The sequence below is a fragment of the Schistocerca americana genome, chromosome 2 (genome assembly GCF_021461395.2).
Source record: "Schistocerca americana isolate TAMUIC-IGC-003095 chromosome 2, iqSchAmer2.1, whole genome shotgun sequence".
In the NCBI taxonomy this organism is placed as follows: domain Eukaryota; kingdom Metazoa; phylum Arthropoda; class Insecta; order Orthoptera; family Acrididae; genus Schistocerca; species Schistocerca americana.
The window spans coordinates 441,750,885-441,763,303 of NC_060120.1; the positions used below are offsets into that span (position 1 = coordinate 441,750,885).

Consider the following 12,419-nt stretch of genomic DNA (forward strand, 5'->3'; position numbering starts at 1 on the left):
CTGATCACAGCTGGGTCAATTCATATGAAGTGGTCCAGTGATAGTTGCTTGACAATTTTTAAATATGAAATATTTACAGTACGTTGCTACCATACAGGTGTACAAACTGTGCAAAAATCATATTTTTATAGTCAGCCCCACCTGAGATAACTAACCCAAAACTTAACAAAAAATGAAAGTTTCAAACTTCAAAAATTCATACAAAATTAAGTGTTCTTGCTCTATATGAGGCCAGTAGTGTATGATATCTAACTATAGGAAAAAAAATAGACTCTCATAAATCATTCCTTATTTGTTATTTTTGGGCCTACAAAGTGGATTTTAGAAAATCTGGATACCAAACTTAGGAGGTCATTTTTACTGGTTATTTTTGAATTTAGGGTATTTTGTGTAATAGACAATGTTGTAGAGGACACTTTTCTAAAAACAATCATGTCAGTTTCAATGTTGTAACTAAACCCAGTGAAGAGAGATTCATATTTTTTCTAATGTCTCTAAACTGAAACACTGTTGTGGCTTACAAACAAAGATTGCCGCCATTCAGTGAAGGTGAAAGGTAAAATTATTTTAAAAAAACTGTTTTGAACTTCTTAATATAGGGTAATCACATATAAAAAATTAAAATATTTAAAAATGGTCAAGCAACCAACTTAATTTTTGTTGGACCATTCCATTTGGACTGACCCAACTTCTTCTTCTTCTTCTTCTTTTTCTTCTTCTCCTCCTCCTCCTCCTCTCTCTCTTTACCTTGCTATGTCCTTCCTACAACTACATCTACATTTATACTCCGCAAGCCACCCAAAGGTGTGTGGCAGAGGGCACTTTACGTGCCACTGTCATTACCTCCCTTTCCTGTTCCAGTCGCGTATAGTTCGCGGGAAGAACGACTGTCTGAAAGCCTCCGTGCGCGGTCGAATCTCTCTAATTTTACATTCGTGATCTCCTCGGGAGGTATAAGTAGGAGGAAGCAATATATTCAATACCTCATCCAGAAACGCACCCTCTCGAAACCTGGCGAGCAAGCTACACCGCGATGCAGAGCGCCTCTCTTGCAGAGTCTGCCACCTGAGTTGACTAAACATCTCCGGAACGCTATCACGCTTACCAAATAACCCTGTGACAAAACGCGCCGCTCTTGTTTGGATCTTCTCTATCTCCTCCGTCAACCCGATCTGGTATGGATCCCACACTGATGAGCAATACTCAAGTATAGGTCGAACGAGTGTTTTGTAAGCCACCTCCATTGTTGATGGACTACATTTTCTAAGGACTCTCCCAATGAACCTCAACCTGGTACCCGCCTTACCAACAATTAATTTTATATGATCATTCCACTTCAAATCGTTCCGCACGCATACTCCCAGATATTTTACAGAAGTAACTGCTACCAGTGTTTGTTCCGCTATCATATAATCATACAATAAAGGATCCTTCTTTCTATGTATTCGCAATACATTACATTTGTCTATGTCAGTTGTCACTCCCTGCACCAAGTGCCTATCCGCTGCAAATCTTCCTGCATTTCGCTACAATTTTCTAATGCTGCAACTTCTCTGTATACTACAGCATCATCCACGAAAAGCCGCATGGAACTTCCGACACTATCTACTAGGTCATTTATATATATTGTGAAAAGCAATGGTCCCATAATGTTCCCCTGTGGCACACCAGAGGTAACTCTAACGTCTGTAGACGTCTCTCCATTGATAACAACATGTTGTGTTCTGTTTGCTAAAAACTCTTCAATCCAGCCACACAGCTAGTCCGATATTCCGTAGGCTCTTACTCTGTTTATCAGGCGACAGTGCGGAACTGTATCGAACACCTTCCAGAAGTCAAGGAAAATAGCAACTACCCGGGAGCCTGTATCTAATATTTTCTGGGTCTCATGAACAAATAAAGCGAGTTGGGTCTCATACGATCACTGTTTCCGGAATCCATGTTGATTCCTACAGAGTAGATTCTGGGTTTCCAAAAACGACATGATACTCGAGCAAAAAACATGTTCTAAAATTCTGCAACAGATCGACGTCAGAGATATAGGTCTATAGTTTTGCGCATCTGCTCGACGACCCTTCTTGAAGACTGGGACTACCTGTGCTCTTTTCCAATCATTTGGAACCTTCCGTTCCTCTAGAGACTTGGGGTACACGGCTGTTAGAAGGGGGGCAAGTTCTTTCGCGTACTCTGTGTAGAATCGAATTGGTATCCCGTCAGGTCCAGTGGACTTTCCTCTGTTGAGTGATTCCAGTTGCTTTTCTATTCCTTGGACACTTATTTCGATGTCAGCCATTTTTTCGTTTGTGCGAGGATTTAGAGAAGGAACTGCAGTGCGGTCTTCCTCTGTGAAACAGCTTTGGAAAAATGTATTTAGTATTTCAGCTTTACGCGTGTCATCCTCTGTTTCAATGCCATCATCATCCCGGAGTGTCTGGATATGCTGTTTTGAGCCACTTACTGATTTAATGTAAGACCAGAACGTCCTAGGATTTTCTGTCAAGTCGGTACATAGAATTTTACTTTCGAATTCAGTGAACGCTTCATGCATAGCCCTCCTTACGCTAACTTTGACATCGTTTAGCTTCTGTTTGTCTGAGAGGTTTTGGCTGCATTTAAACTTGGAGTGAAGCTCTCTCTGCTTTCGCAGTAGTTTCCTAACTTTGTTGTTGAACCACGGTGGGTTTTTCCCGTCCCTCACAGATTTACTCGGCACGTACCTGTCTAAAACGCATTTTACGATTGCCTTGAACTTTTTCCATAAACACTCAACATTGTCAGTGACGGAACAGAAATTTTCGTTTTGATCTGTTAGGTAGTCTGAAATCTGGCTTCTATTACTCTTGCTAAACAGATAAACTTTCCTCCCTTTTTTTATATTCCTATTAACTTCCATATTCAGGGATGCTGCAATGGCCTTATGATCACTGATACCCTGTTCTGCACTTACAGAGTCGAAAAGTTCGGGTCTGTTTGTTATCAGTAGGTCCAAGAGTCGGTTCTCTGTTTAATTGCTCGAGGTAATTTTGGGATAGTGCACTCAGTATAATGTCACTCGATGCTCTGTCCCTACCACCCGTCCTAAACATCTGAGTGTCCCAGTCTATATCTGGTAAATCGAAATCTTCCCCTAAGACTATAACATGCTGAGAAAATTTATGTGAAATGTATTCCAAATTTTCTCTCAGTTGTTCTGCCACTAATGCTGCTGAGTCAGGAGGTGTAAAAGGAGCCAATTATTAACCTAGCTCGGTTGTTGAGTGTAACCTCCACCCATAATAATTCACAGGAACTATCCAATTCTACTTCACTACAGGATAAACTACTACTAACAGCGACAAACGCACCACCACCGGTGCATTCAATCTATCCTTTCTAAACGCCTTCTGTGCCTTTGTAAAAATTTTGGCAGAATTTATCTCTGGCTTCAGCCAGCTTTCTGTACCTGTAACGATTTCAGCTTCGGTGCTTTCTATCAGCGCTTGGAGTTCCGGTACTTTACCAATGCAGCTTCAACAGTTTACAATTACAATACCGATTGCTGCTTGGTCCCCACATGTCCTGACTTTGCTCCGCACCCTTTGAGGCTGTTGCCCTTTCTGCACTTGCCCAAGGCCATCTAACCTAAAAAACCGCCCAGTCCACGCCCTACAACCCCTGCTACCTGTGTAGCTGCTTGCTGCGTGTAGTGGACTCCTGACCTATCCAGCGGAACCCGAAACCCCACCACCCTATGGCGCAAGTCGAGGAATCTGCAGCCCACACGGTCGCAGAACCGTCTCAGCCTCTGATTCAGATCCTCCACTCGGCTCTGTACCAAAGGTCCGCAGTCAGTCCTGTCGCCGATGCTGCAGATGGTGAGCTCTGCTTTCATCCCGCTAGCAAGACTGGCAGTCTTCACCAGATCAGATAGCCGCCGGAAGCCAGAGAGGATTTCCTCCAATCCATAGCGACACACATCATTGGTGCTTACATGAGCGACCACCTGCAGATGGGTGCACCCTGTACCCTTCATGGCATCCGGAAGGTCCCTTTCCCCCCGGTATGCACACGGAGTGCACATTGGTTTTCTTCCCCTCTCTTGCTGCCATATCCCTAAGGGGCCCCATTACATGCCTGACGTTGGAGCTCCCAACTACCAGTAAGCCCACCCTCTGCGACCGCCTGGATCTTGCAGACTGAGGGGCAACCTCTGGAACAGGACAAGCAGCCATGTCCGGCCAAAGATCAGTATCAGCCGGAGACAGAGCCTGAAACTGGTTCGTCAGACAAACTGGAGAGGCCTTCCGTTTAGCCCTCCGGAATGTCTTTCGCCCCCTGCCACACCTCGAGACGACCTCCCACTCTACCACAGGTGAGGGATCAGCCTCAATGTGGGCAGTATCCCGAGCAGCCACAGTCGTAGTCTGATCGGGGGATTTGTGGGACGAGCTGGCCGTCCCCGACAAACCCCCATCCGGACCCCCATAGTGATGCCCATTGGCAACAGCCTCAAGCTGTGTGACCGAAGCCAACACTGCCTGAAGCTGGGAGCGAAGGGATGCCAACTCAGCCTGCATCCGAACACAGCAGTTGCAGTCTCTATCCATGCTAAAAACTGTTGTGCAAAGAACGTCTGAACTAATCTACAGAGAGCACAAACAATTCGACACAAAATTTAAACGGTTATTAAAATACAAGACTGCCTAGTAAATGCAGTAATGCTGCTACTTGCGCACTGCTGACACACTGCTCAGCGGCGGAAGGAGACTACGCGATTTTACACTATTCAGGTACTAAAACGCGATGCTACAACTCTCAAATACTATAATACGCCCGAAATTTATGAATTAAACAATGCAAGTACCAAAAACACGCAAAGATATTAAGAATTAAACTATGTAACAAATAAGTAAGCTAGGGGTATACGACTTGCTGCTGGCAGCTGCTTATCCAACGGCAGCAGGGAGCACACTGGCTGTGGCCAACCGACACTGGCCGTTCAAAACAAAAAGAGAAGACAGACGACTACGCGAATTTACACTATTCAGGTACTAAAATGTGATGCTACAACTCTTAAATGCTATATTATGCCCGAAATTTATGAATTAAACAATGCAGGTACCAAAAACACGCAAAGAAATTAAGAATTAAACTATGTAACAAATAAGTAAGCTAGGGGTATACGACTGTGTGATTTTCGTTCAAATCAATTACCAAAATGTCAGTGCATGAGCAGTTTTCTACAAATGCGTTATTATACTTCACTGAAAAATGTCCTGTACGAGGTATGACACAAAAGAAACCAGAATGAAGTTATAAATTTATATGCTTACTGAAGAATATAAATACAAATAACTGCAACCAGCTACAGATGCCTGTATTTTTTATTCAATTAATAGACAGTCACATGTTCTACAGTATGAGCTTAATCTTACAAAATATGTTCAATAAGAGTACAGATAATTTGAGTCAAAACACACTACTTTCATCCCTTATTCTACTAAAAAACCACACACACACACACACACACACACACACACACAGAGCAGCAACACGTGTGAGAATTGGAGGTAGAGAGGAACGACATTCCCCTCACCATTGCAGTCCAAACTGTCATGTATGAGATTTTTTGCCTAAGCCTTCCATAGATAACAATGTTTGGACTAAGTTACAAAACTAAATCAAGTATCACTTAATTAGACTCTAGACCTAATAACAAAATTTACTTTAAATCAAGCAGGGAAAATTGAGTTCTGATAGAAGCACTTCCAAACTGAACTTTCACTGTTTAGAAATCACTTGCATTATAACCATAAAAATTGTCCATGGTGTACTTTTGTTGTCTATTTCTTGTGTCTGTTGTACAATTAGCAGTCAAGGAAATTATATAGTAGGTAAAGTAATGACAATTATGAGAATAGCATATGCACAAGAATAAACTATTCAGGGAGTTTAGGATATCGTAAATATGAATTTTGGGGTGCAGACTGAGTCACGGCCCAGTGACATATTTTATGACTCCATTTTGATAGTGTGAAGCTCTATAGTACCCTCATTTATTCCCATATAACAGGGCCATACTGAAATAAGAATACAACTCTTGTTTTTGGTAGTGAGACTAACCATTCAAACTAATTATATATTCAATGAGCATCAAATCACATGATCTGAAAATGAAATAAGTTTTGGTGGACACCAATAGAAATGTGGAACTGTGCTCTTATTTAAGTGTCATAATTCCAAAAATTATGCAACACTGAGTGTGAGAGACGTGATGATTATGTCACTTCTCACACACTTAGTATCTTACGTCATACCATTACTAAGAGGCTGCTAAAGCCACAAAGTAGCAGTTCCCAGCTTGGCACCTCGCTCAGCTGCTAACCTTGCACGTCTCCTACGTCGTCTCTGTACAAGAACAGTGATGTACTCTTATTTATGAACAGTACTTTTAGTTGAGCACTCTTAATTTCATAAATAATACAAGACAAAAGAAATGTTTCACGCCATAAGAAAACAGAAAATAAGAAGAAAAAAGGAAGAGATATACACACACATTTATAATTTGTTGAATTTGGTTCTGCAATAAATTTGGAAGACTAGGGGTGAAAAATATTGGTCCCAAGAAAATGTTTGTGTCAACAAAATTTTGATCAATAACTGAATATGATACATGTTCAAATTTTCAGGTTCAATACCAGTATAAAAATTAGTAATGAAATGAAATAAAAATTGAGGAATACGTGACTACATAAGATGACGTTTAACTCTGTGAATGAACCAATAGCAGACAGACCAAAATGTTGAATTAAAATGCCTTTCCTCTAAAATATAAAAGAAACAATAGGTTACATGGAAGTATACCCACAATTCCATGGGTAAAGATTCTGTTTCATTAACTTATTCCTTAGTCCTTTCACTTTTCCCTGCAGTCCACTCTTCCCATTCTCTCCTGTTACAAGATCTTTATACAGATCCTGCTGAATTAGTATAATGTAAGAAAACAAATGCAGAAATTCTTGTAATGTAACCTGCATGCACAGATAAGTACAGTACAATAAACATTTTTCTTACTTTGACAAACATTTTACTCAGCAACTGTTGGTAAGAATCTTTCCTTCTTTTATAAATGTAATCTCAGAATAAACCCCTCCTGTAGTGAAAGATTCCCTCACAGTCAATTTCCAGCTTCAATCCTATCATCTCCTGCCCAACTACCCCCTAGTAACTTTCCAGCATTTCCTCACTTTCAATCTTCCTGACCTTGCTTTCTGCTCAATTCCTGCCCAATAAACTACTCATAACCTTCCATGAATGCCTCATCATGCCCTTGCTGCATCTGGAATCCTTGCCCTTCCACAAAAATTTCTTCCCCCTATTCCGTTCCCCCAAATGCAGATTTGACTATCCAATGGCTCTTTGCTTCAAAATAATAGAAACAAAAAATTAACTCAAACACGGCTGATCCTGCAATAGTAGTAATGAGGCATCAATCCAGTAGTTCCTTCTTCATTATTAACATGCTGTTTCATAACATGGCTAAAATGAAGCACAGAAAATACACTGATGGAAACGAAAATTGCAACACCAAAAAAATAATTAATGTAGAACCATGAAATTTTAGGAATACATTTGTCTAGGTAACCTTGATTAACATTGCAACATTACAGGTAAGTGCAAGGCAAGCCACTGCGAATGTGAAATGCTGGTACATTAATAACCTGTGTAATCACCAGAATGTTGAATGCAAGGATGTAAAAGCGCATGCATTGTGTCCACCAGTGCCAAATGTCAGTTTGTGGGATGGAGTTCCATATCTGTTACACTTGGTCAGTCAATACAGGGTGGTTAATGCTGGCTGTGGATGATACTGGAGTTGTCATCTGATGACTGGAGGCAGATCTGTTGATCAAGTAGGCCAAGGTAACATGTCCAAATACTGTAGAGCATGTTACATTGCAATAGCAATATGTGGGTGGGAGTTATCCTATCACAAAGCACTCCTTGGTATGCTGTTCATGAAAGGCAGCACAACAGGTCGATTCATCAGATTGACAAACAAATTTGTAGTCAGTGTGCATGAGATAACAACGAGAGTGCTCCTGCTGTCATATGTAATTGTACCCTAGACCGTAGCTCCAGGGGTAGATCCAGTATGTCTCCCATGCAGACAAGTTGGTTGCAGACCCTGAACTGGCCCCCTCCTAACCAACATACAGTAGTCACTGACATTGAGGCAGAACCACCATTCATCAGAAAAACCAATAGTCCTCCAACTTGCCCTCCAATGAGCTCTCGCTTGACACCACTGAGGTCGCAAATGGTGGTGGTTTGCGGTCAGTGGAATGCATGCTACGGGCGTCTGGCTCAGAGCTGTCCTTCAACTAACCAATTTGCAACAGTTTGTCATGTCACTGTGGTTCCAACTGTCACTCAAATTGCTGCTGCAGATGCAGTACATACCGTACCACATGCTAAACATGATGGTCTTTCCTCTCGGTAGTGGCATGTGACTGTCCAGAGCCCAGTCTTCTTGTGACAGTATATTCTCATGACCACCTGTGCCAGCAATCATGTGCAGTGGCTACATTCCAGCCAAGTCTTTCTGCAGTATCGCAGAAGGAACACCCAGCATTTCATAGCTCTACTAAATGACCTCATTAAAACTCAGTGAATTGTTGATAATGGCATGTTTGTCACATTAAAGGCACTCTTGACTAACATCAATTCATCACAGCCAGTATCAAAGGTAACTAACACTCACGATTGTTACAGTGTGTACTTGAAGTAAACTTGATTTGCTTCCTCATAGTGGTGCTACTACCATCATTCTTATGTGCAAAATCTGAATAGGCATCATCTTTCACATGTAGAAATTCCTACCAACTTTCGTTTATGTCCCACAACTCTTGCTTGGTATTGTGATTTTTTTTTCCTGTCAGTGTAGTTGACACACCACTATTCTTTATATTTGTTCACAGATTGTTTTGTGGCGCTGTATCATAGGCCTTTCACAAATCCATGAAGACTAAATGGGTCTCTATCCCCAGATCTGTATCCCCCTGACAGTTCTCTTCCCTATAAGATTCCGTGATGTGAATATTCCATTGATGCACGAGCCCTCTGGTCTAGAACCATTCTGTTCTTCAGATATAATGGCCTACATCTCCATTCTTTCTTTTGAGATTCAACTGCATAATTGCACTAGTGAGGCATCACACTTATGCCTCATTAATTTCCACAGCCCTTTTTGTTTCCCTTCTGATACACTGAAGTATAACTGACTTCTCCCATTCCTAGGGGTATCTGGTCCCCTTCCAAACACTTATTATACAAGTATGCCAAGATATCATGTATGACCACAGAAGCTTCCTTTATGTTTATTTCACCCAGACCCAGTGATTTATCATTTTTCATATGCTTCACAGCTTTGTGGGTCATGCACATGGACGTTTATCTTCTTTCATCAAATTTAACATTCCTTTTATACATATCTTTCTCTTCTCAGTGAGTAGGGCTCGGTAATACTTTACCCACTACTCCATGCTTATTAGAGTAATCGCAGCACTATCTTTGTTTTCAGTTCTCATCGTCATAAGTATCTTCTACACTCTCTTGTAACCACAAAAGGGAACTGTATCTAACAACAAGAAAGAGTAATGACTCAGAAACAAACAAATATTATAAAAACTACTGTGCTACATTAAGAAAGGTTATTAAAAAGTTCAGAAGCGTGTGCATCATGTCTGAGATTAATACCTCTGATAACAAAGTCAAAACAATTTGGAATATTATTACAAGGGAGACAGAACAACCAAGAGTACAGGATGACGGCATCACTATCAAAGCGAATGGAAACTAGATAAACAACAAGCCGGAAGTCGAAAACATTTCGAATAATCATTTTTTAAATGTTGTAGAGAAAATAGGATCTAAATGTTCATTAGAAGAAGCAAGGCAGTTAATGGAAGAGGCCTTACCCACACCATTGATACAATTGAAATTCCAGCCACCTCTCCATCTGAAATTAGGAAGATAATAAACTCTCTCGAGAATAAAAGCTCACATGGGATTGATGGCATTTCCAGCAGGATAATAAAAGCTTGTTCCCAGGAAGTAAGTGGGATTCTTAGCCACATATGTAATAGCTCTCTGAAGCAGGGCATTTTCCCAGGTAGACTGAAGTATGCCATCGTTATACCACTGCATAAAAAAGGGGATACGTCTGATGTCAACAACTACTGCCCAATTTCTCTTTGACTGCCTTATTCAAAATTCTTGAAAAAGTAATGTATTGTAGAGTAGCTTCACACTTTTGTAAAAATAAAGTTTTAACAAAATGTCAGTTTGGTTTCCAGAAGGGTTTTTCAACGGAAAATGCTATATATACTTTCACTAATGAAATATTAAATGCTCTGAGTAACCGGAAGTCACCCGTTGGGATTTTTTGTGATCTATTAAAGGCTTTTGATTGTGTAAATCATGGAATACTTCTAGATAAGCTCAAGTACTGTGGTATGAATGGGACAGTGCTCAAATGGTTTAAATCATACCTAACTGGAAGAGTGCAGAAAGTTGAAATAAACAGTTCACATAATATGCAAAAAACTTGTGCTTTCTCAAACTGGGGAACAATCATGAATGGGTTGCTGCAAGGTCCGGTCTTGGGTCCTCTGCTGTTCTTAATATATATTAATGACTTGCCATTCTATATTCATGAAGATGCAAAGCTGGTACTTTTTGCCGATGATACAAGTATAGCTATCACACCCGACAGACAAGAATTAACTGGTGAAATTGTAAACGATGTTTTTCAGAAAATCATTAAGTGGTTCTCTGCAAATGGGCTCTCATTAAACTTTGACAAAACACAGTATCTACAGTTCCACACAGTAAATGGAATGACCCCATTAATAAATATAGACTTCGATCAGAAATCGGTAGCTAAGGTAGAATATTCAAAATTTCTAGGTGTATGCATTGATGAGGGGTTGAACTGGAAAAAACATGCTGAGGATCTGCTGAAACGTTTGAGTTCAGCTACTTAAGCTATTAGGGTCTTTGCAAATTTTGGCGATATACACTCCTGGAAATTGAAATAAGAACACCGTGAATTCATTGTCCCAGGAAGGGGAAACTTTATTGACACATTCCTGGGGTCAGATACATCACATGATCACACTGACAGAACCACAGGCACATAGACACAGGCAACAGAGCATGCACAATGTCGGCACTAGTACAGTGTATATCCACCTTTCGCAGCAATGCAATCTGCTATTCTCCCATGGAGACGATCGTAGAGATGCTGGATGTAGTCCTGTGGAACGGCTTGCCATGCCATTTCCACCTGGCGCCTCAGTTGGACCAGCGTTCGTGCTGGACGTGCAGACCGCGTGAGACGACGCTTCATCCAGTCCCAAACATGCTCAATGGGGGACAGATCCGGAGATCTTGCTGGCCAGGGTAGTTGACTTACACCTTCCAGAGCACGTTGGGTGGCACGGGATACATGCGGACGTGCATTGTCCTGTTGGAACAGCAAGTTCCCTTGCCGGTCTAGGAATGGTAGAACGATGGGTTCGATGACGGTTTGGATGTACCGTACACTATTCAGTGTCCCCTCGACGATCACCAGTGGTGTACGGCCAGTGTAGGAGATCGCTCCCCACACCATGATGCCGGGTGTTGGCCCTGTGTGCCTCGGTCGTATGCAGTCCTGATTGTGGCGCTCACCTGCACGGCGCCAAACAAGCATACGACCATCATTGGCACCAAGGCAGAAGCGAATCTCATCGCTGAAGACGACACGTCTCCATTCGTCCCTCCATTCACGCCTGTCGCGACACCACTGGAGGCGGGCTGCACGATGTTGGGGCGTGAGCGGAAGACGGCCTAACGGTGTGCGGGACCGTAGCCCAGCTTCATGGAGACGGTTGCGAATGGTCCTCGCCGATACCCCAGGAGCAACAGTGTCCCTAATTTGCTGGGAAGTGGCGGTGCGGTCCCCTACGGCACTGCGTAGGATCCTACGGTCTTGGCGTGCATCCGTACGTCGCTGCGGTCCGGTCCCAGGTCGACGGGCATGTGCACCTTCCGCCGACCACTGGCGACAACATCGATGTACTGTGGAGACCTCACGCCCCACGTGTTGAGCAATTCGGCGGTACGTCCACCCGGCCTCCCGCATGCCCACTATACGCCCTCGCTCAAAGTCCGTCAACTGCACATACGGTTCACGTCCACGCTGTCGCGGCATGCTACCAGTGTTAAAGACTGCGATGGAGCTCCGTATGCCACGGCAAACTGGCTGACACTGACGGCGGCGGTGCACAAATGCTGCGCAGCTAGCGCCATTCGACGGCCAACACCGCGGTTCCTGGTGTGTCCGCTGTGCCGTGCGTGTGATCATTGCTTGTACAGCCCTCTCGCAGTGTCCG

General features: G+C 42.5%; 1 protein-coding gene across 2 annotated transcripts in view; it reads right to left on the reverse strand.

Annotated features, from left to right (window-relative positions):
- The window catches only part of LOC124593707 (transcription elongation factor B polypeptide 3), a 161,950-nt gene that overhangs the window by 36,287 nt on the left and 113,244 nt on the right, over positions 1–12,419 (reverse strand). Inside the window, exon 8 of one of the 2 annotated variants that reach the window (XM_047132014.1) lies at positions 6,297–6,387. The exons of the other annotated variant lie outside the window; for it this stretch is intronic. Within the exon in view, the coding sequence (XP_046987970.1) occupies positions 6,313–6,387 (75 nt within the window). The 3' untranslated portion in view covers positions 6,297–6,312. The remainder of the gene's footprint in view (positions 1–6,296; positions 6,388–12,419) is intronic. 2 annotated transcript variants of the gene reach the window in all.